The 23379-nt window shown below is 44.0% G+C and overlaps 1 protein-coding gene across 1 annotated transcript in view; it reads right to left on the bottom strand.

Annotated features, from left to right (window-relative positions):
- Window positions 1-23379, bottom strand: part of LOC106972520 (amine oxidase [flavin-containing] A) — a 71548-nt gene that overhangs the window by 26040 nt on the left and 22129 nt on the right. The window contains exon 3 of the mRNA XM_015069510.3: window positions 15816-15953. Coding sequence (XP_014924996.3) covers window positions 15816-15953 — 138 coding nt within the window. The remainder of the gene's footprint in view (window positions 1-15815; window positions 15954-23379) is intronic.

Raw genomic sequence — 23379 nt, 5'->3', positions numbered from 1 at the left:
AGAGAATCCCAAGCAGGCTCCGTGCTCCGAGCACAGAGCCCAACGCAGGGCCTGAACTCCCGAAACCACAAGATTATGACCAGAGCCAAAACCAAGAGTCATACACTTAACCAACTGAACCACCCAGGTGCCCCATAACTGTGTTGGATTTCAAAAGGTAGGAGGTAGCCAAAGCAAAACTCTTGACCATCAGGGAAAGGACGCAAGACCTAACAGCATTTGCATTCATGTGCACACACTTGCACATGGATGCGTGCACGCACACTTTAACTGAGTAACAATATACGGCAGCCATTAAGTGATAACTAGTTTTGCCTGCCACAGTAGCAAATTCAAACAACCTTGGCAGATCATGTGATCTGGTTTCTTATCTGAAAAATGCGATGTTGTTATGCTGCAACGCGACTTTTCGAGACTCCAAACCTTTATCATCACCACCGCCCATATCACCACCATTATTTCTGACATTCATTGAGATCTTTCTCCATGCCAGGCCCTGGCTAAGCTCTTCGTATGCATTCTCTCTCCCCAACCCTGTGGAGGGAAGCCCTGTTACTATTTCCATTTTATAAATGAGGAAACTAAAGCCCAGGGATATGAGCTAGAAAATAGTAGAGCAGAAATGTCCTGTTCCCAAAGACTCTTTACTCATAAACATTAGGCTTTCTGGCCTCCTATGTGGTCAACAGAATGTGGAGATAGAGACATCTTAACCTTCCAACTAAATGAAAGACAACTTGGGAAATGTGAAAGTTTAGAAATCTTCCACACACATTTTTTATGTTTCTGAGGAATGCAGATGGAGACGAAGAAGCTCGGGGGTATTAGCTGACTGTTGAGGAAACAGGGTGAACCCTGAAAAATGCTGAAGCATGTTTGGAGGAAAATAGGCAGACGTTTTACCCAGAACGCAAAACCAGCTATGAAAAGGAGTTAGACTGGGCTTAACAGCTCATGGGCAACCTTCAGAACAGCTGGTTCTCATTACAATTCTTCCCTTAATTGAAATCAGGAAAAATCTACATTTTTCTCGGTAAAATGTGTTTATACTAAAGTAATAGTCTCATATGAAGCTGATCTTTCCTTTGAAAAAAATGATTTTTTTATAAAAACAAACATGCTCAATCATCTGGGGACATTGAGAAAAGTATCATAAAGATAGTTCAACAGGGGCACCTGTCTGGCTTCTCTGTTGTTTTTTTAATGTTTATTTATTTTGAGAGAGAGAGAGTGAGAACGTGAACAGGGGAGGGACAGAAAGAGAGGGAGACACAGAATCCGAAGCGGGCTCCAGGCTCTGAGCTGTCAGCACAGAGCCCGACGAGGGGCTCGAACCCGTGAACGGCGAGATCATGACCCAAGCAGGAAGTCGGATGCTCAACCGCCTGAGCCACCCAGGTGCTGTCTCTGCTCTTATTCCACTAAAGAAGTTCATATATATGGGCACAGGCACCTACATGTCACCTCTGCCTTTCTCAGAAAGCTCTAGAAGGCTTATTTCCTCCACGGCCTGCTTCTAAACTCAACGGCAATGGCAGGGAGTGGAGCTGTCTCTTGATTGAGAGAATGGCCTGCAAACCAGACCTTCTCACTCTCTTAAATGTGATTGTATTGTTTTCTCACAAAGATGTCCGCCCTTTTTCAATATTTCCAAATGGCTACCGCTCCTTAGAAATGAAAGGGAAAAAATCTTGAGTAAAGGTCAAGTCCATTTTGTACCTATACTCTGGAGCTTTCCACCCCTTCTAAAGTGGCCTTTCATCTCCAAAGCACAGTGTCTTTGACACAGCAGAAATGGCTGAGGTCGAGAAGAACACAATGTCCCTGGAACCGTGCCCAAAATACTTAAGTCCCTTTGAGAAACCACATCCCTCATCTACCGATGTTCGTAATAACAAGAGACTATTGCCACGAGATGGCAGTTTACGGCTCCCACATCATTCTTTATTGTTAGTCCTGGAAGATAAAGCAAGTTTAGAGTAAGCAAATAACATTTACTGATTGGCAACCTTGTTGGGAAAGTTTCATCTCTCTGTACTTTTATTATTTTAGTTAAACAAAAGGAAGTGGGTGTTATTAAAGAGGATCACAGGCCACCGAGGAAAGCTGCCAAATATTTTTTTAATCATCTTGAAAATAAACAGATATGTTCTAGAATGGTTTAGGAACAAGTCTGCCCAACCCCTATGAATTCCTTGGCACTATTCTAGTCCCACTGTTTTGCGACAAGCCTATAAGAGAACGATTTTGGTTTGTTTTGTACAGTACACAATAATGCTTTAAATAAAGAAATCAAGGGTGCCAGAACGGCTCAGTCGGTTAAGCGTCTGACTCTTGGTTTTGGTTCAGATCATGGTCTCACACACAGTTCGTGGGTTTGAGACCCACATTGGGCTCTGTGCTGACATTAAAGCCTGCCTGGGATTCTCTGTCTTCTCTGTCTTTGCTCCTCCGTGAGCATACTTTCTCTCTCTCTCAAAATAAATAAATAAACTTAAAAAAAAAATCACCTAGGCGGGGTCTGGCTGGCTCAGTCAGTGGAGCATGTGACTCTTGATCTTGGGGTTGTGAGTTCAAGCCCCATGTTGGGTGTTGAGATTACTTAAAAATAAAATAAATTCTTTAAAAAAAAAAGGAAAAAAATAATCTAAAACGAGACCCATTAAATAGGATGGCAGTATTGTGTTGTATTAGTAGCCTCTTGGGTAAGTAAAGCCAATTGACAGAGCATTCGAAAAATGTTTTCCTCTTCCACAAAAGCCATGAACTGAGGAGAAACGGGCAGTTAGAAAAAAAGATGAAAATGTTACACTGTGAGGATGAGTGGCTGTTTTTCCAGAACGGCTTTATTACAACATAATTCATGTACTCAATACTCCACCCATTGAAAGTGTACAATTCCACGGGCTCTGGCAGATTCACAAAGTCACGTATCCATCACCACACGTGACCTTAGAACATTTTTGTTACCCTAAGAAGAAACCCTTAGTCATTAACAGTCACTCTCCATTCTTTTGCAAAACACCAGCACCTTTTTACATTCCCACCCATAATATATGAGTTCCAACAGCTCTATTTCCTCACCAACCCTTGGTGAATCCTTTTGATTCTAGTCATCCGGGTGGGTGCACAGCGGTATCTCAAGGTAGTTTTGACTTGCGTTCCCCTAATGACTGATAATGGCCAAAGTCAAATTAGGCTTGTTGAGTGGATGGTCATGTTGTTCAGTACATACATCGTCTCCATCTTTGCTGCCATGACCACTTTGCTATGCGGGCCCACTGAACAAGTGATAACGGAAAGAGAGGGTGTGGTGGTTTTGTAAGGTGTTGACTTGTCCAAGCTGAACTGGATTTCCCAGAATTTTCTTTCCTATATACTTCTGCTAAAGGTAGCTCATAGCTAGACTGTGGCACATCATATGCACAGGGGCAGGACAATAAATAATCCAATCTTACTCTCCTAACCAGTGTGCCATGTTCCAAACCAACCCAAAGCCATTGGGCAAGGGAGTCCAGTTGATTCTGCCCTTACAGGTCTGCTTCCCTGGGTGCAGAGTAGGGCGGAGAAGGGTGGAGAGTAGATCTGAAGGTACTTACAGGTTGAAAGATAACAAAGACACTGCTATGTTTAATGACACAAAGATGAAAACTAACAAATCACTTCTGTTTGCTCTGAATCCATCACATTGGCTACACAGACTCTATCAGCTCTCAGGTATATGATTACTATTGGCCAGGCCTTAAGAAGATTTGTCCCCCAATTTGGTATGTTCTAACCATACCATAGGTCAAAATGTATCAAGAACTTTCTACAACATGATCTTTGGGTTCTTTTTTTTTTTTTTAATTTATTTTCAGAGAGAAAGAGAGAGAGAGTATGCAAGTGCACACAAGTGAGGGAGGGGCAGAGAGGGAGAGATAGAATTCCAAGCAGGCTCTGCACTGTCAGCATGGACCCCAATGTGGGGCTCAAACTCATGACCCATGAGATTATGACCTGAGTCGAAATCAAGAGCCAGACACGAAACCAACTGAGCCACCTAGGCACCCCATAAGCCATTTCTTTTTAGTCCTTCTTTTCATTAAACTTTACTTAAAAATACTAAAAGAAATGATACTTTCTGTTGCGGTTGCCCATTTCCTTCATTAATATTTATTTTCTCTTATACTTTTCCTTAAAAAATCATTTACTTGCTTGACTATTATTATGCCCGGATCTCATGTCTGATTTCTCTTGGTTTTCACTGCTCCTAGTTAAAGTCTTGCGATTGTTATAAGTGAGATGCATCACAGGTTAAAAACTTTGGGCTGCTTTTGCTGAATTTAGCAAGTTCACTATGTCTTTGAAGATATTCGGAAGTCCACATTACATATCTATTAGATCTGTAATATATAAGTGGGTGTATATGGGCATATATTTATGTGTGTGTACGTGTATAATTTGTTTAATCCCAGCTGGTGCCTGGCAGCTAGAGTTCATGACTCCAGGATCTTGGTCTGGACTCCCCTGCCCTTCCCCTCTGTGCCTTGGTCTCCATGTCAGGAAAACTGAATCTGCAGTGCCACTGAGCTGGACCCTCCACCAGGAGCTTAACAGGACGTGCTTTCTAGATGTGGCGGTTGCAGGTATGAGAAAACACTGATCTGAGAGAAACATGGTCCCAAAGATTCCACCTAGCTGCCTAAATCAGAAACCACTTCTGCTTCCACTGGCAGACTAGGGCTGCCGTGGCACCTCGCCATTTTCTACATTGTATTAAACTGATTTAGGGGTGCCTGGGTGGCTTGGTCGGTTAAGCGTCCGACTTTGGCTCAGGTCATGATCTCACGGTCCGTGAGTTCGAGCCCCGCATCGGGCTCTGTGCTGACAGCTCGGAGCCTGGAGCCTGTTTCAGAATCTGTGTCTCCCTCTCTCTCTGCCCCTGCCCTGTTCATGCTCTGTCTTTCTCTGTCTCAAAAATAAATAAACATTAAAAAAAAAAATTAAAAAATAAACTGATTTACGTAAGAACTTTCCCAACGAGTTTCAACACACCTTAGAAAGACTGCGCCTCACACACGTTTATATCTCTTACACTCCCTTGTACATTCCAACATTCTGAGAAAAGCTCGTTAAAGGGAGGACTAAAAGGGAGAAATACAATTCTTGCATTTACAACCCATCTCTTATCACATCTAGCTCTCCCAGGCTCCAGAAAGGGTCCAGCCTCTTTCTACCCAAATGGCTTCCTCCTTTCCCACCTAAGACAAGATCTTCTTTTTTTTTTAAATTTTTAAAAGATTTGATTTTGAAGTAATCTCTACACCCAACGTGGGGCTTAAACTCACAACCTCGAGATCAAGAGTCCCTTCTCCACCATCTGAACCATGCGGGCGCCCCCCTCTCTTCAGACAAAATCTTCTAATGAATGCCAATTTAGTGCTGATTTTTAATGATCAATGCCATGTACATACCTTTTCTAAAATAGCCATAATCAATATTACCATCAAATTTACTAGAACTCCCTATGTGTAAGGTGTTGAAGGGAAGAGAAAAAGATGGAAATCTCTCAAACCATTTCCTATGTGAGCATTTCTGATGCTCTTTATGGGTGCTGTATGAAAATGGGTTCCATGGTCATGGATCTGGGAAACTCTGGCTTAGAGTTAAATAGCTTTTTTATGTTTAATTTTTTTTTTTCTGCCAGTCCTCATAGGACCCCTAACTTGCTAACGGACATCTCGGCACTCAAAGACAAGGCTAGGACACGGAACATTACCAAAACGTATCTGACCAAGAAACACCCTCTTTTGCAAAGCACTTTTGGCATTCTTTCTTCCTATTCTGGCTGGCACTGGCAGGGGCCTGAGGGAACATGGGAGAACATGGGCTAGAAAGAAGAGCTCTGAAAAACAGAGGATTTATTTTCCAAATGATACTAATGGGAAGATATTCTCATGTGTGCGTTTCCTGAACAAGAGCGTGCGTCCGTCATCCCACAACAACGAGTCAAACAGGAGAAATAAAATGAAATCACTTGTTGGTCTAGTTAAATTGCAAGTGCTCTGTTGTTGAATCTCGAGCCTGGGACTTGGCCCCACGGAACAGGGCAGTACAAAGAGAAAGTACGTCGGAGCAGGTCGAGAGGGTCAAGGGCAAAGCAGAGCTTCCTGCCAGACTGGGGGTTAACTGAGTGCATTCATCTTGTGTATCCCAGTGACTGGGCAGACGCACCCCTGCGACTGTGGTGCATGGGATTCCTGTAGTGATGTCTCCTGTGATCGTGATGGTGGAGACATGGGAAGGAGAGGGGACCACAAGCCTTTAGATTCTTAGCACAATCTCCCCCACATTTGAACATCGGAAAAGGATTTCTAAAAAAACCTACAAATTGGGGGCGCCTGGATGGCTCAGTCGGTTGAGTGTCTAACTTCGGCCAGGTCACGATCTCACAGTTTTTGAGTTCGAGCCCCACATCTGGCTTGCTGCTGACAGCGCAGAGCCTGCTTCAGATTCGGTGTCTCCTCCTCTCTCTGCCCCTCCCCCGTTCACACTCTCTCAAAAATAAATAAACAATTTTTTTAACATTAAAAAAAATAAAAGATAAACAAATAAAAATCTACAAATTGGGGAAAGTCACAGACACTCAGGATTTCTTTGGCCCAAAGAAGTATGTAGATTAGCGACTGTGCCCACATCTGTGCCCCAGGGTCAACTTTTGTGACTACTTGCTGGGTAGCAAGTGTGGGCAGAATGGTGATTTCTTCCCATCAGCTGTGAAGCCTGAGATTTTTTGTAGAGACATTCACCTACTGGGTATGGCTGTGGAAACTAGGCCACCGGGTACTTAGTAGGCAAGCACAGAGAATTAAATCTCGGCCTAAGGTTCCCTGTGTATCACTGGAGTCTGACAAATTACACAAGTGCTGTAGGAAGGAAAGGAAATGGACTAGTAGATCAGGAATCAGTCTCTCTGTTTGAAAAACATGACATGTGAAAAGTCCTTTAAATGGAAAGGACTCAGTTCCACAGCTTTTGGGATCAGAGTGTTTATTACATTTAACAATACTCAACACTGGGGTGCCTGTGTGGCTCAGTCGGCTACGCATCCAGCTCTTGATTTCGGCTCAGGTCATGATCTCAAGGTTGAGAGATCGAGCTCTGAGTGTGGCTCTGCACGGGGTGTGGAGCCTGCTTAGGATTCTCTCTCTCTCTCTCTCTCTCTCTCTCTCTCTCTCTGTCCCTCCCTTTACAAAAAGCAAACAATAAAATGAAGTGCCATGAAAACAGTACTGGGCTGCTCAAATAGAAGTATCCACATTATTATCATTATTTGTCTCTTCAGTTTCAAGTTCTGTGTTCGCTTAGGTTAGTTATCAACTAGGCTTCTGCCTGCCTGTTTCTCTCTCACTCACTTCTGTAGGACCTTGAACGAAATACTTGCATTCTTACAACTTTCTCTTATCTCTTAAGAAAAACTGTCACTTACTAAAACTCTGCAGTCCACCCAGTTTTCAAAAGGTATTCATTCAATGACCTTGACACAGAAGCAAAAAAGCTTAGGGTGCCTGGGTAGCTCAGTCGGTTAAGGGTCCGACTTCGGCTCAGGCCATGATCTCTGGCTCTGCGAGTTCGAGCCCCGCGTCGGGCTCTGTGCTGACAGCTCAAAGCCTGGAGCCTGCTTCCGATTCTGTGCCTTCCTCTTTCTCTGCCCCCTCCCCTGCTCACACTCTGTCTCTCTTTCTCTCAAAACTAAACAAACATTAAAATAATAATAATAATTAATTAATTAAGGGAAAAACAAAAGAAAAAGCTTAGAGTCCACATCTGAAACAGAGGGCTATATAACAGCACCGATCCTATTAAATGGCAGGACAGGGCAATGAGAACAAAAAGTTTCTGGCTGGGTCAGTGTATCCATGTGACAATGGAACTTCCCTTCTTCAGGAAGTACCCAGAATGGACCAGGTATGGGATTTATAGGCCGTTAAAGGGTGTCTCCGGTTTCAACTGTTAGAGAAGGCTACTGTACAAAAGTTTGAAACCTCAGGACGGATGATTAAGTCTTTTGGCTGGGACAGCAGACTTGTGCTCTGGGGTAAGGTAGGGACTACAGAGGGGGAAATAGGGAAGAGGTAGAAAGCAAGAAGGGGGGAGGAAAAAGGAGATGTTTTTTGACCTCGCACTGGCAACCACATTCTAACTTGAAAGTTCAAAACCTCCAAGAGCTGAGTTATCAAGGAGACAAGAGCAATTTCTCTCGAGGAAGCTGCTTATGCGAGGTTTCATTCCATTCACAAGGTTCTTTTTTTTTCTAATTTTTTAATGTTTATTCATTATTTTTGAGACACAGTGTGAGCAGGGGAGGGGGCAGAGAGAGAGGGAGACACAGAATCCGAAGTAGGCTCCAGGCTCTGAGCTGTCAGCACAGAGCCCGACACAAGACTCGAACCCACGGACTGCGAGATCAGGACCTGAGGTGAACTCAGATGCTTAGCTGACTGAGCCACCCAGGCACCCCTCCACTCACAAGGTGCTTTCTGCCATTACCCACAATGCCCAAGCCTCACTCGAGGGGGGTGACTGCAAAGTTCCACAGCCTTAGAGAAATCCTTTGTGTCTGACCTAATCCCCTTTCTGTGCTGTCACTGAAAGCCAGCTCACTGAGTCACAGAGGGCAACTCTGGGCTACTTCTCAATGAATGGTTGGAAAAGGATTGCTGTCATGAATCGCCCTCTATTAAAAATGAATAGCAAAAAGATGAAAAATGTTCGGTACAGATGATGGGTGTACAAACATGTGAATTTACCTGATGTTGGAGAACTGTACATCTAATGGTTAAGAAGACAATTTTTATGTTATGTGTATGTTACCATGATTTTTTCAAGAAAGAAAAAAAAAGAGGGGGTGGGGGAAAATAACGAAAAAAAGGGGAAAAAAATGGAAGGAAAAAGATCTAGTCATTAACCTGACTTTGCTATGTATTGGGCTGTCGCTTCAACCGAGTGGAAGGTTCGCTCTCTACAAACCACATCTGAGATTTATCCCTGAAAGTTTCTAGGAAAAAGAAAAGAGGCTTTGAGAGAAAATGGCTAATGCTGACCTAGCTTTCTAAACACTACAAGGCTTTAAGAGTGATTTCTGTCATTATGCTTTCCTTTAAACAAAAGAAATAAATGAAGTCTTTTAAACATGGAGGAGGAGGGGTGCCTGGGAGGCTCAGTTGGTTAAGAGATCGGCTCAGGTCACGATCTCCCGGTTTGTGGGTTTGAGCCCCACATCAAGGCTCCTCCTTCTCTCTCTGCCCCTCTTCTACGTATGCTTTCTCTCTCTTGAAAATAAATAAATAAATCTTTTTTTAAAAATGGAGGGGGGAAATGAATGGAAGTTACTAAAACCTGTTTTTTTTTTACAAGCTATGTCCATATATCTTTGTACTAAATACTTGATAGACCAATGTGAGACTATATGAACAATTTTAGTCTCTCTGCTTTTAAAAAACCTACGTATAACTGGAATTTAGAGAAGAAAACAAGTAATCCCTCTTGTATTACTTCATTTCTATGATCAAACAGAATTTCTATCATGAGCACATGCCCATTACCATTTTCCTGTTCATACCTAATTGGTTTGGTTTTTTTTTTCATCTCTACCCTGACTTCTACAGCTTACAAATTATTTTAAATCCTCTCTCTTTTTTCTCTTTAAACCAAGCAGGACATAATGGCATAAAATAAAATACTCTGATCTGGGTCATACTTTGACGAGTAAGTTCACATCAATCAATTAACAAAAAGAATATACAGCCAACTATTCCAAACCGTGCTGTAGACTTAGTATTTTAACATAATAAGGGGACTCATCTGCTGAGCCCGCTGAGCCTAACTGGGGTGGTCTGGGGGGTTGGTCAGGAGTCAAACGCTCACTGAAGGCCAGAGGCACCCCAGATCTATGGCTCAGGGTCCACGAGAAGAGAAGAAGCCACCCTGGTGAAAGGGACCACATACGGCTCCCAGGCACCCCACAGGACCTTGCCCGCGTCCAGAGGAGCCCCTACCGTCTGAGTGGCATGTTAGGACTTCAGAGCTTATCAGGGTAAGGTGATTTTTATCATACCTTAGAACGGGTTATTAAAAGGGATTTCTAGGGGCACCTGGGTGGCTCAGTCGGCTGAACGTCCAACTCTTGATTTAGACTCAGGTCATGATCCCAGGGTCATGGAATCAAGCCCCGCTTTGGGCTCCATGCTCAGCATGGAGCCTGCTTAAGATTCTCTCTCTTTCTCAATCTGCCCCCTCACCCACTTATGCTCTCTCCCTCTAAAGTAAATAAAATGGAAGCCCCTGGGTGGCTCAGTAGATTAAGTGTCCAACTTTAGCTCAGGTCATGATCTCGAGGTTCAAGGATTCAAGACTCACGTTGGGCTCTGTGCTGACAGCTCAGAGCCTGGAGCCTGCTTTGGATTCCGTGTCTCCCTTTCTATCTGCTCCTCCCCTATTCGTGTTCTCTCTCCTTCTCTCTCAAAAATAAATAAACATTAAAACAATTTGTATACATAAAAAATAAAATAAAATAAAAAATTTTAAGGGATTTACAAGTTGACTTTCTGACCGTGGAATAAGGAACTTTGTGATATAACCCCCAGAACCCTGAGCTCAAGAGCCAGAAAGCCTTACTTTGGTGTCTAAATTTTCTGAGCCTCAGTTTTTTCATCTGTGAGATGGGGGGAAATGCTTATTAAGCCATAGGATCACGAGGTAACTCAAACGAGGTGACACAGGTATAGGAACCTTACAGATGGAAGGCAATACCAATGCATGGAGTGAGGGATTCAGGGGATTAAAAGAAAGGAAAGAAAGACACAACAAGCAATATCCCTAGAAGAGCCTAATGCCCTTGGCTTCCTGCCTTCCTACAGAGCGGCGTTGAAAGTCAAAGTATAACTTTCTTTGAACACAAAACATACGCCTTCCGTGATTTGGTATAGAAAACGGTGTTAAAAGCAGCTTAAAAATATATGTCCCTGATCCAAAAGAAACACTATTATAAGCAAGGGGTCAGAACGCAGTTATTTCTGGCAAGCATTAAGACACCCTAACAAAAATAAATAAGTAAGTAAGTAAATAAATAAATAAATGAATGAATGAATAAATAGATCCCCTGCTTTCAACACGGCCTACTGGCTAAAATAAAGTCCACCTCTAAGCAACAACAACAAAAAGTTGACTTAGTATTCCAGAACACACATATGTGGCAAGCCTTTGATTGCAGTTATTGGCCTAGAAACCTTCAAGTAAATGGTTGTGGGAAGAAAAGAACCAGTACTAGGAAAACCTGCTTGGTGAGCTGTTACTATCAGGAAAGCCTAGGTTGTTTTAAATAAATATCACACCATTCTCTAAGAGGAAATGGGTGGCATATATTTATTGTCTCAATTTTTTTTTTAAGTTTATTTATTTTGAGAGAGATTGAGAGAGAGAGAATGAGCAGGGGAGCGGCAGCATAGAGCCCAATGGGCTCGAACCCATGAACCAGGAGATCATAACCTGGGCTGAAACCAAGAGTCGGACACTCAACCGACCGGGCCACTTAGGCGCCCCTAATAGTCTTGACTTTTATTTAGGGTGTGAAAGCAGGGAGAAAGCGGGAATGCATAAATATGTCAACTTCTCCTTCAGAGCAGCACCTGCAAAATGCAGTGTTCTCCCTCTCTCCACCCTACCTGTATTATTAAGACCTGGAAGAACCCAGGGCGCCTGGGTGGCTCAGTCGGTTAAGTGACCGACTTCGGCTCAGATCATGATCTCACGGTTCGTGAGCTGGAGCCCCGTGTGGGGCTCTGTGCTGACAGCTCAGAGCCTGGAGCCTGATTCAGATTCTGTGTCTCCCTCTCTCTCTGCCCCCTCCCCTGCTCACCCTCTGTCTCTGTCTCTCAAAAATGAGTAAATGTAAAAAAAAAATTAAAAAAAGATCAGAAGAACCCATTAAAAGAAGGAAAAAAAAAAAAAAAAGAAATCAAGCATTTCTGCTTTCCTCTCCAAGACCTGGCACTGTAAAACTTAACAAAAAGCCTCCACAATTCAATGAAACTTACTCATCAAATAACCCGTAATGATAGTGCATCTAATTCACTAATGCAAGTAATGGGTCAATTAATCCAAGAAGCATTCAAGTCCACCTGCTTCCCTTACACCATCCAAAGGAAAAGAATAGATGTTTTAAACACATTTAGCTGGTGCTACTTCAAATCCACCTTTTAGGTTAAAAACAACATGGTTAATTTAATTTCACAAAGCAGATATAAACTCCTAAATAAAGCCATTATCAAATTCACAACATTCATAAAACCTGTCCAAGAACCTATTCTATAAGAATCAGGATCTACTAGGGAGCCTGGTTGGCTCAGTCAGTAGAGCATGCGCATCGTGATCTCAGGGTGGTGAGTTCCAGTCCGACACTGGGTGTAGAGATTACTAAAATAAATAAACTTAAAAAAAAAAAAAAGAATCAGGATCTGCTAAACCAGAATTACAATAGGTATTCTAGGGGCGCCTGGGTGGCTCAGTCAGTTAAGCATCCGACTTCAGCTCAAGTCATGATCTCACAGATTGTGAGTTCGAGCCCCGCGTCAGACTCTGCACCGACAGCTCAGAGCCTGGATCCTGCTTCATGTTCTATGTCTCCCACTCTCTCTGTCCCATCCTTGCTCTCACTCTGTCTCTCTCTCAAAAATAAACATTGGGGCGCCTGGGTGGCTCAGTCGGTTGAAGTCATCCGACTTCAGCTCAGGTCATGATCTCGCAGTTTGTGGGTTCGAGCCCCGCATCGGGCTCTGTGCTGATAGCTCAGAGCCTGGAGCCTGCTTCAGATTCTGTGTCTCCGTCTCTCTCTCCCCTCCCCCACTCGTGCTCTGTCTCTATCAAAAATAAATAAAATGTAAAAAAAAAAAAGTCATAAATAAATAAATAAATATACAAACATAAAAAGATTAAAAAATAAAGATAAAAAATAAAATAAAAAAAGAACAGGTATTCTATTCACAAGGTCCACGAAGGATACAGGCAGAAATGTGAGCTAATGGTAAGTTCCATGAAAGCAGGAGCTTTGATCATGTGTCCACCACTGTATTTCCAGCCTGGAACAATACCTTGTACAGAGGAGACTATCCAGTAACTGTTCATTGAACTGATGAATTTAGCATAATGATTTGAACCTTCTATGAATGAAGTAGACAGACATAGTCTCCTAGGAAGGGACAGGGTGCAAAACACCACTAACCGTCTATCTCCACTGCTCAGCTCAGAGGCTCAGGCTTAGAGTCTCAATTTGCCCTGTAAACACAAGCTAGCAAGGGTCAAGAACCATTCTTTGGTGAATACTAACAATCGTTCTACAGGGGCACCTGGTGGGGGCCCAGTCAGTAGAGTATGCGACTCTTGATCTCGGGGTTTCGAGTTCGAGCCCCACGCTGGGTGTAGAGATCACTTAAAACAAAAATCTTAAACAAAAAATCATCCCAGAATACATTGAAACTGGATCCACTACAGTCTGCTGTCAGAAGAAACAACCGAGGCAGTCTTTAAGGCTGCGCGCTGGGAAAATTTAAAAGCTGAAGCAATCTGGACATTAAGGAATATGGCTTGGTTTAACCAGGCACTGGCAATCTTCTGGATTCACCTGCTTCATTTTGGTGGTATTCACTGAAAAGAATGCACTGTGGTAGATTACAGAGGCTGGGTTGTCTCGAGAGCCAATTCAGAGTGTCACAAAGACAATTTGCACTATTAACCCGGTGCACTACGGTGATGGGGAAAAGTCCATTCCCCTCGCCCCCACCCCCCACCCCACCAAAGTGGACACAGCAGTAAGCATTGAGATATTTTTAAATAAGTGGAATGATTTTTTGCTATACGGTTTGCTAACAATCTTCCATGGAATATAGTCTTCCTGCCTTTCCCTAATCTGGCCGCCTCACTTTACAGGGACTCCTTCAGCTCAAATAAATTAACCTCTAACTGACCCACTATTATCTTTAGCTGAACATTGCGGTCTACCTTGGGTGAAAATATGTGTGCTTTGGCAGATTAAAGTATGTGAGAGGATGGCTTAATGGTATTTCCGTGCTCCATCTTTTCTTTAGATGGGATTGTGTCTTAAAAGAAAAGAATGGTGCTCAGCACCTTAAATGTGTGCTTCTTTGGAAGCGAGTCCTAAAATGCATGAATGGTATGAGCTCGGGGGGTTAAACAGACCATTACTCGTTTCATAGTCTTGTCGACCTGCTTTATCTCTCTGAACCTCAGTTTTCCGCTCTGTAAAACGGAGATAATCGTGCCTGCCTAACGAGGTGTATGTAATGATTTACGGAGATCATGCATAAAAAAAATCACTTAGTTGTTTACTGTGAGACTTCAGGGAAAATAAAAAATCTCTCAGCACCTGAATGTGAGAGAGGAAGAGATCATAAGCATGAGTCTGCTCAGATTCCAGGACAATCATCAGACTCACTTGCTTCCTACTTGGACTGAAGAGTGAATTTATGGGACTGTTTCTTTAGTACTCCATGCAAAGGATTTGGTCTCTCTCCCTACATTAAATATGCTAACACATGTAAAAGTGCTCAATAAAAGTTACTATCATTCTCACCGTTGTCATTATTTGCTAATCCAGGGAAGCACCCTGCCGTGTAGACAGAGAAAGTGATCAGGAAGCCTACCGAAGCTAGCGTTGTATAGTTTTTTATACTTTCTTCATTCCCCCCTTGACTTCTGAACCCAGTTTCTTCAAGGCTGCTGGGTTTTTTTTGTTTTTTCACATGTGCAACTGCCAGACCCTTCCCCCAAACAACCCAAACCATCCCAAACCATATCAGAATGTCTTAAGATCCCCTGATGGCGCATCAGTGTGCACATATCACAAGTACCCTTGACTCCAAGCTCTGAAAACCCCCCGAAGGCTCCAGACCCATGTGACTGAGTGGAGTAGAGCCACTCAGAGAGTGACGTGATCACCGGTGTGGGAATCCTGCCATTAGAACGAGTGCATGACCCCTGCCCTCGAGACGCTAGTTCTGGGAAGCCGGCTGCGAAGGCAGATCGGACAGCCTGACCTCTCAAGGCACATTTCCAACACTCCAGCTGCTCCATGTTTGGCTTCAGTGACAAAGAATAACTCTGGCAACAGCTGGATATCAGCAGAGTGAAACAATCTTGTTTAAACAGTGGGAAACCGCACAGCCCAGCTAGACTTCCCAAGAGTCAAGGCTCAGTACGGAGGAAATTATCAAAGCGTGCAAAGAAACGCCAGGTATCGATGACAATGAATAACCCGCTCAGTCTTAAGAACTGGCCTCGGACTACTGTGTTCCTTGGGGCCTTAGAATTGCCTCATAGGTGCCTCAAGGGCTGCCTGTGGCTCTGTGTGTGTGTGTGTGTGTGTGTGTGCGCGCGCGAGCGCGCACACATCCGTAGGCACATCCATGTGTCTACCACAGGTAGCTTCTGTCCCCGCCCCCTTGCTCCCCATAGACACTGAAGAAGCAAAGAAGCTGAAAGCCTCATACCCTTACTCCAGTTGGACTGGGGGTAAGGGTGCAGCCTTTAAGGACCACAGTGTGTGATGTGCAGAGGGGGCAAACTGAGGCATGACCCCTTACAGGGATTCCCAGGGTCGCCAAGGATTTCTTTAAAAAGAGAAAGAAAACGCAGAAGACTACTATAAGGCTGAGAGCCTATTTTTACAATTGCTTTGAGAAAAAACTAGGAAGAAAACCGAATATTTTCCCAAATACAGTGCTCCCCCACTGGTCACTTGAGTAAAATGTCAGGCTTACCTTTACATATTGAACAAGCCGCTCACATACGTTCACTTTGTAAGTTTCTAGACCCAGCTCCTTAGATAACCGTAAGATTCTATTCTGGGTTGGTCCCACATATGCCCCGCCAACATCTACGTAATTGACGTGTTCATTCTGTACAAAGAGAAAAAGGGGTCAGAAGACTTTAGTTAACACTTGGGGAAAACAAGTTTCTATATCTTAAATTTTTTTTTAATGTTTATTTATTTTTGACACAGAGAGAGACAGAGCATGAATGGGGGAGGGTCAGAGAGAGAGGGAGACCCAGAATCCGAAGCAGGCTCCAGACTCTGAGCTGTCAGCACAGAGCCCGACGCGGGGCTCAAACCCATGGACCGTGAGATCATGACCTGAGCCAAAGTCAGATGCTTAACCCACTGAGCCACCCAGGCGCCCCAACAAGTTTCTATATCTTAATTAAAAACAAAAAAATTAATTTGTTACACCTTAAATGTGCCTTATTTCTCTCTTATAAAGTGCAGCTGAAAATACCAATTTTTTCTCTGTCACCCAAGAACTTGGCGCAACCCTGTAGGACACTCATCAGGAAACAATCCCATTTGTATAGCTACTGGTGAGGTTGATTCAACAATAACATGTATAGTAGATAAAGAATGCTATAGTACATCCTGCCGATCTAGATCCTTTTCCAAGCATTTAGGTTTTTATGCAGGCTTTTCTTTGGGGTTGTTGCTGGAGGAACCACCTTGAGATTTATTAGGCCCAATTCTCTGATTTCCAACAGATGAAGTTTTAAATCAGAACACATTGATGGGCTCTTGAGCTTATGTTAAAATACTTTCTGGATCATTGTTTTACGCTTATCCTTTTTTGGTGCCTTGTTTTCCTTGTATGATTTCTCATTTTTAGCTATGAGTTACTTCTTTTCTTTGGAGTCTATTTCTGCCAGCCAGTGTGGCACTTTACACAGTCTGCCTGACGTTTAGCATACCATAAAGGTAGTGTAAATTTGGGTGGAAACCATGAACGAGGGCAAGGTTTATTTTTCTCCCTTTCTGAATGGTAAGCTTTATCACACTTCCACGTATGAAGCATTCCAATTGGAGCGTTTCCTATTAAAATTCCCTATCTTCAGCAGGTTCGGAGTTTCATCTACTGTTCCCTGCGTGCCATATGGCCATCACCCTGTAATTTGCAAAGTCTTTCGGGCTCAGTAGGTGAAAGTCAAGTTTTGAGCTCATTTACTTCCTAGGCTTCATGTTTTTACTTTGCTCTGGGGATTCGCTTGTTTATTCAACAAGCAAGTACCTTGCTCTTCTACAAGGTGCCAGGTACTGTTCAAGGAGCTTCTGTTACATCAGTAAACCAAACAAAGATCCCTGCTCTCAAGGAACTTACATTCGATGGGAAGAGACAGAAAATAAACCCAGAACATAACAAGGAAGTCTCTCAGAAGTTGATAAGAGCAACGAAAATCAAAAAGCTAAAGTAGAACACAGGAGACTGAAACCGCAGAGAAGAAAAGGAAAGATTGCAATTCACAATGCACTGGATATGTAGGCCGCCTTGAAGAGGTAACATTTGCATAAAGACTGTAAGTAGATGAAGGAGTTATCCATATGCCAGAACAAGGGCATTCCTGGCAGAAAGAACAGCAAAGACTAAGGCAGAAGGGTGCCTGGTGTGTTCAAGAAACAGGAGACCAGGGGTTCCTGGGTGCCTCAGTTGGTTAAGCAACTTGACTCTTGATTTTTGCTGAAGTCACGATCTCACGGTTCATGAGTTCGAGCCCCACATCGGGTTCCACACCGAATGTGCAGCCTGTTTGGGATTCTCTCTCCCTCTCTTTCTGCCCCTCCCTCCACTTGTGTGCACTCTCTCTTTCTCAAAATAAGTAAGCATTTAAAAAAAAACAAGAAATAGGAAGCCAGTATGGCTAGAACAGAGTGAGCAAGGAAAAGAGAATTAGAGATAAGGCTAGAGACGTTATTGGGGGGCAGGTCATGGGAAGCCCCAAAGGCCATTGTAAGGACCGTGGCTTGACCTCTGAATGAGGAGAGCTTCTGGAAGCTTTTTGGCAGAGACACGCCAAGATCTGTCTTAGGTTTGAGAGGCTCATTCTAGCTGCAGCACTAAGACTAGATTATAGGAGGCCAGGGTGAGAGCAGGGAAATCAGTTAGGAAGCCACTGAGGCATCTGGCTTAGAGATGGCGGTGACTGCCCCCAGGAGTTGCCATGGCAGCGGTGCGAAGTGTTGGATTCTGGATGTATTTCGAAGGCAGAGCCAACAGAATGAATGTGAGGCATGAGCATATTGGGTGTGACTCTGAATTTTTCGGAACTGTCATCCTTTCCATCAAGGCTGCTGGAACGGCGGTCTTGATGGAGAAAGTCAGAAGTTCAGATTGGGTGTGTGAAACGTGAGCTGTCTGTTCAGCATTCAGGAGGCCCGCAAATTTCCGATTTCCGTGTCAAGGCAGCAGAGTGTATTTTATACAACACTTTACTGATTCCAATGGGGAGAGGTAACCAGGGCTTCCATCCTGCCACAAGACCAGAAATGAAGTGTGCCTCTGACTTCTTTAAACTAACCCTGCGGCACCTGGGAGGCTCAGTCAGTTAAATGTCTGACTGTCTCAGTTTTGGCTCAGGTCACAATCTCACGGTTCATGAGTTCGAACCCGGAGTTGGACTTTGCACTGAGCGCAGAGCCTGCTTCAGATTCTGTGTCTCCCTCGCTCTCTGCCCCTCTCCCGCTCGTGCTGTCTCTGTCTCTAAATAAATAAATAAATAAATAAATAAATAACTTTTAAAAATAAAATAAATATAAAACAAAACTGGTTAAAGTACTTGCTTTAACCAAGCAAGAAGGAGTCGTGGGAATTTCCAAACATGATGTCTTTAGATGACAGACACTAAAGCCAATAATCCTAAGTGCAGGATTATGAGGCATATTGCAGAACATTTCCTTTTTTTATCATACAAATTGTTACAACACTATCGACTATACTCCCTATCCTGTACTTTTCTCACGTCTGTGACTTACTTATTTTATAACTGGAAGTTTGTACCTCTTAATCTCCTTTACCTATTCTGTCCACCCCCAGCCACCTCCTTTCTGGCAACCACCAGTTTGTTCTCTGTACATAGTGTGCTTCTGGTTTTGTTGGTCACCCATGCATTCATTTGTTTTCTTTTACAGGATGTTTCTTTACAAAGGTGAAAGATTCTTTTACTTTGAAAGTTTATTCTTATGTACTTTGAGAGAGAGAGAGCAAGCAGGGGAGGGTCAGAGAGAGACAGAGACAAAGAATCCCAAGCAGGCTGCATGCTGTTAGCGCAGAGCCTGACGTGGGGCTCGAACTCACAAACCATGAGATCATGACCTGAGCCGAAATCAAGAGTCAGATACTTAACTGACTGAGCCACCCAGGCACCCCTGTCCATTGTTTCTATTTAGTGGAGTCCTGGTGGTACCTTCCCTGATGGTACTTTCCCTGATGATATTAAGGCAACAACACAAATTAATTAATTTGGTCCTGAAGAATTACAGAGGAACCACACGAAGGAAAAACTGGGAAGTTCTAAACTGACAGGAGATCTATCTGAACAGTGGCCAAGCGACAACACCAAACGTAGTATTTCGGTACTTAAAGATCCAGAGTAACTGTTAGGGCGTCTCCACCCCCAAATTATCCTAATTGACTCAGAATTGCTCTTACAGGGGAGCCTGGGTAATGATCTCAGAGTTCGTGAGTTCAAGCCCTGTGTTGGGCTCCGTGCTGAGAGTGGAGCCTGTTTGGGATTCTCTCTCTCTCTCTCTCTCTCTCTCTCTCTGTCGCTCCCCCACTTGCTCGTGCATGCGTGCTCACTCTCTCTCTCTCTGTCTCTCTCAAAAATTAATAAACTAAAAAAAAAAGAAAAGAAAAGAATTGGGGTGCCTGGGTAGCTCAGTCGGTTAAGCGCCCGACTCCTAGATTTCGGCTCAGGTCATGATCTCATGGTTCGTGAGATCGAACCCCACACTGGGCTCTGCACTGACAGCGAGGTACCTGCTTGGAATTCTCTCTCTCCCTCTCTCTCTCTCTCTCTCTCTCTCAAAATAAATGAATAAAATAAAAATTAAAAACTTAACAAAAATAAATAATATTTTAAAAATTGCTCTTAGTAGGAATTCTAACAATATCCAGTTCAGTTTCTTATTAAATACCATTTCTGTTCCTTTTTCTCAAAGCCCTTTATTCTCCTTCTATTCACTTGAAATCTCACAAATGTTAATTCCTACTTTGTAAGCATTTCGAAGTGCATTTCAAAGTTCTTTCCTCATATACCTAAAGAGTTACAATTATCATGCTTCACACACAATACTTCCTGTATGGTGCTGACGTATATAAATGATACCGCCTGAAAAATCAGCCTGGGGCAATAACACAGATGGGGACAGGCATGTTGGAATTCTCATTTCCTTTAGATCAAGAAACTTGTTCTTACCTGAAAATCTGCAACATGACTGATGCTCCTATTTAATAACCAAAAGGTTTTAGAGATAAGAAAGGAGGGCTAAGGAATAGCTGAATAACTATCGCCAAACTGAAGGCATAATTTTCTGAAAATGACAGGGGACTTGTATCTAATAAGGTCAGACACGCAGAATATGCAATCCTTCTTTTGCACTACAACACACTGTCTTCAATTAGAACTTGAAGTTGCCAGGGAGCTTGAAGTACATTTAGATTGTATCTCACGGCCAGGGTGGGAAGACAGAGATGTGAGGTGCCAGCAGGACTTGGCCCAGGTTAAGAAGGAATGTCAGGCGGTACAGGGGCCAGAATCTCAGTCTCCTCAATTCCAGACCAATAGCTTCCCAGTGCCCCGGGAAGCGCTCAGAAATTCTCCAGATAGATTAATCGATTAATCGGGATTCATTTAAAGCAAGCAAGCAAACACACCCCACAGAGCAGCACTGCAGTAACATCCCCTGGGGAGCTCGTCAAAATGCAGATTTGGATTCAGTGGGTCTAGGACCAGGGGCCTATGATTCTGCATCTCTATCAAAGCTCCTGGCGGGGAGGTGACTCTGAGGCTACTGGTCCATGGATCACACTGAGTAGCAAGGCTGTAGAGCACTCAGAACTGAATAAAGTGAAAACAGACCCATGGTATATCCCTGTGTGTATCTTTTTTTTTCATCCCTGCGTGCATCTCAAAAGGTAGGGGGCCACCTGGGTGGCTCAGTCGGTTAAGTGTCCGCCTTCGACACAGGTTATGATCTTGAGGTCTGTGAGTTCGAGCCCCAGGTCGGGCTCTGTGCTGACAGCTCGGAGCCTGGAGCCTGCTTCGGATTCTGTCTCCCTCTCTCTCTGACCCTCCCCTGCTCATGCTCTGTGTCTCTCTGCCTCTCAAAAAGGAACAAATGTTAAAAAAATAAAAAATAGAAAATCATAAAAAGGTAGGAAGCAGGGGCGCATGGGTGGCTCAGTCGGTTAAGTATCAGACTCTCAATTTCATCCCAGGTCATGATCTTATGTTTTTGTGAGTTCGAGCCCTATGTCGGGCTCTACCCTGACAGCACAGAGCCTGCTTGAGATTCTCCCTCTCTCTCTCTCTCTCTCTCTCTCTCTCTCTCTGCCCCTCCCCTGCTCGCACTCTCTCCGTCTTTCTCAAAAATGAATAATAAATAAATAACTTTAAAAACGTAGGAAGCAAATGACAGGGGGAGCATAGCCTGGTCTAACGGAAAAACATAGTCTACAATATTCTAGTTCACATGTTGGTTAGCTATTCCACATCCACTCATATTGCCTTTTCCATGCCTGCTTGTATTATGCAGTCTGGAAATGCTAAATGCTTGCTTTCCCGGGCTCCCCAGCAGCTAAGGGCATAGCTATAGACTAAAGCAAATGTCTGCTGGGGGTCTTCTGGTAAAGGAAAAGCTTTGTTGCAGATAAAGCTGGGGCCGCCTCACCACAAAACAGGCTCTTAACTACAGAGAACAGGGGCACCTGGGTGGCTCAGTGGGTTGAGCGTCTGACTTCAGCTCGGGTCATGATCTCACAGTCCGTGAGTTCGAGCCCCGCGTCGGGCTCTGTGCCGACAGCTCAGAGCTTGGAGCCTGCTTCGGATTCTATGTCTCCCTCTCTCTCTGCCCCTCCCCCACTCTCACTCTGTCTCTCAAAAATAAATAAACGTTAACTACAAAGAACAAACTGATGGTTACTAGAGGGGAGGTGGGTAGGGGGATGGATGAAACAGGTGATGGGGATTCGGGAGTGCACTGGTCGTGATGAGCACCGGTTGTCCTATGGAAGTGACAAATCACTGTATTGTACACCTGACACAAAGGTTACACAGTATGTTAAGTAACGGGAATTTAAATACAAACTTAAAAAGAAAACCTCGGCTTGCCTCTTCATCCTCTTTCTTGTCCTCAGTGAGGACTGGTGCTCAGAGTTACAGCAGCCATCTGGTGCCCATTAGGCAATAAGACAATAAGACAAAATGCAAAGAATGGCTGAGCAGAAGACAGAAAGAGCATAAAGCCTTGATGACAAAGCTGAGCCCCCCCACTGCCCCCTGCCCTGCGCCAGTCTGGACTCCCTGCCACCAGACCACTTCTTATGCAAAATAACTGCATGTTTGGATTGCTCAAGCCATTGTGACTAGCGCTGCAGAAGCCATTTTGCTGTAAGCCCAACACATCTCATTAGATAGATGCTGCCTCTCTTTCCGGTCACTGCAACCGGCTGCTTTCGTCCTGTCGATCTCCAGCCTTTACCATTCCATTTGCGGGCTGGAGGAAAGGCTCTCATTAATGACCTAACTGACAAACACAGGGGCTTCCTCTTTCCTCCACCCATCTGCCTCTGCCACCGCTGCTTCGCTTTGGCTCCGCTGCCTCTGCACCCATTAAATCTGCATGCTCCCCAAGCCTCTGCCTTTGGCCCTACCTCCTCCCCACCCCATGTCGTCTCCCTGTGCGCATCCATCAGCTCCCACAGACTTGACTGCCTACGACCGTGCCCTTGAATAATGGCAAACAATACTTGGGATGCGTTGTTGTTTTTTTTTTTTTTTCCTAGAATGGTGACATCAGCCCAAGTCTAAAAAGGCAGTGATGTAGCAAGAACTGAGCTTCGTCCTCATGTCTAGCCGACCTTCCCCAAGCAAAGAGTGTCCCTCCCAACAGCCCTCCTCTTAGGAAACAGGGGCCAAGGACAAAGTTGCACAAAAATATGCAGCATTTTGCTTCTGCTTACTGTAGCCGCACTTTTTTTCTTTCAAGTTTATTTATTTACTTATTTGCTTATTACAGAGATTGCACAAGCAGGGGGAGGGGCAGAGAGAGAGAGGGAGAGACAGAATCCCAGGCAGGCTCCATGCTGTCAGCACAGAACCCGACATGGGGCTCGAACCCCCACACCGCGTGATCATGACCTGAGCAAACATTAACAGCTGGACTCCTAACCGACTGAGCCACCCATGTAGCCATACTTCTTTTAAGTTGTGTATCCCTAAATAAATAAAGATGGAACCTATACTCTGTGTGTGTGTGTGTGTGTGCGCGTGCGCACGCGCGTG

The sequence above is a fragment of the Acinonyx jubatus genome, chromosome X (assembly GCF_027475565.1).
Source record: "Acinonyx jubatus isolate Ajub_Pintada_27869175 chromosome X, VMU_Ajub_asm_v1.0, whole genome shotgun sequence".
In the NCBI taxonomy this organism is placed as follows: domain Eukaryota; kingdom Metazoa; phylum Chordata; class Mammalia; order Carnivora; family Felidae; genus Acinonyx; species Acinonyx jubatus.
The sequence above is the reverse complement of the archived record's forward strand: the minus strand, read 5'-3'. Positions and strand labels throughout refer to the sequence as shown.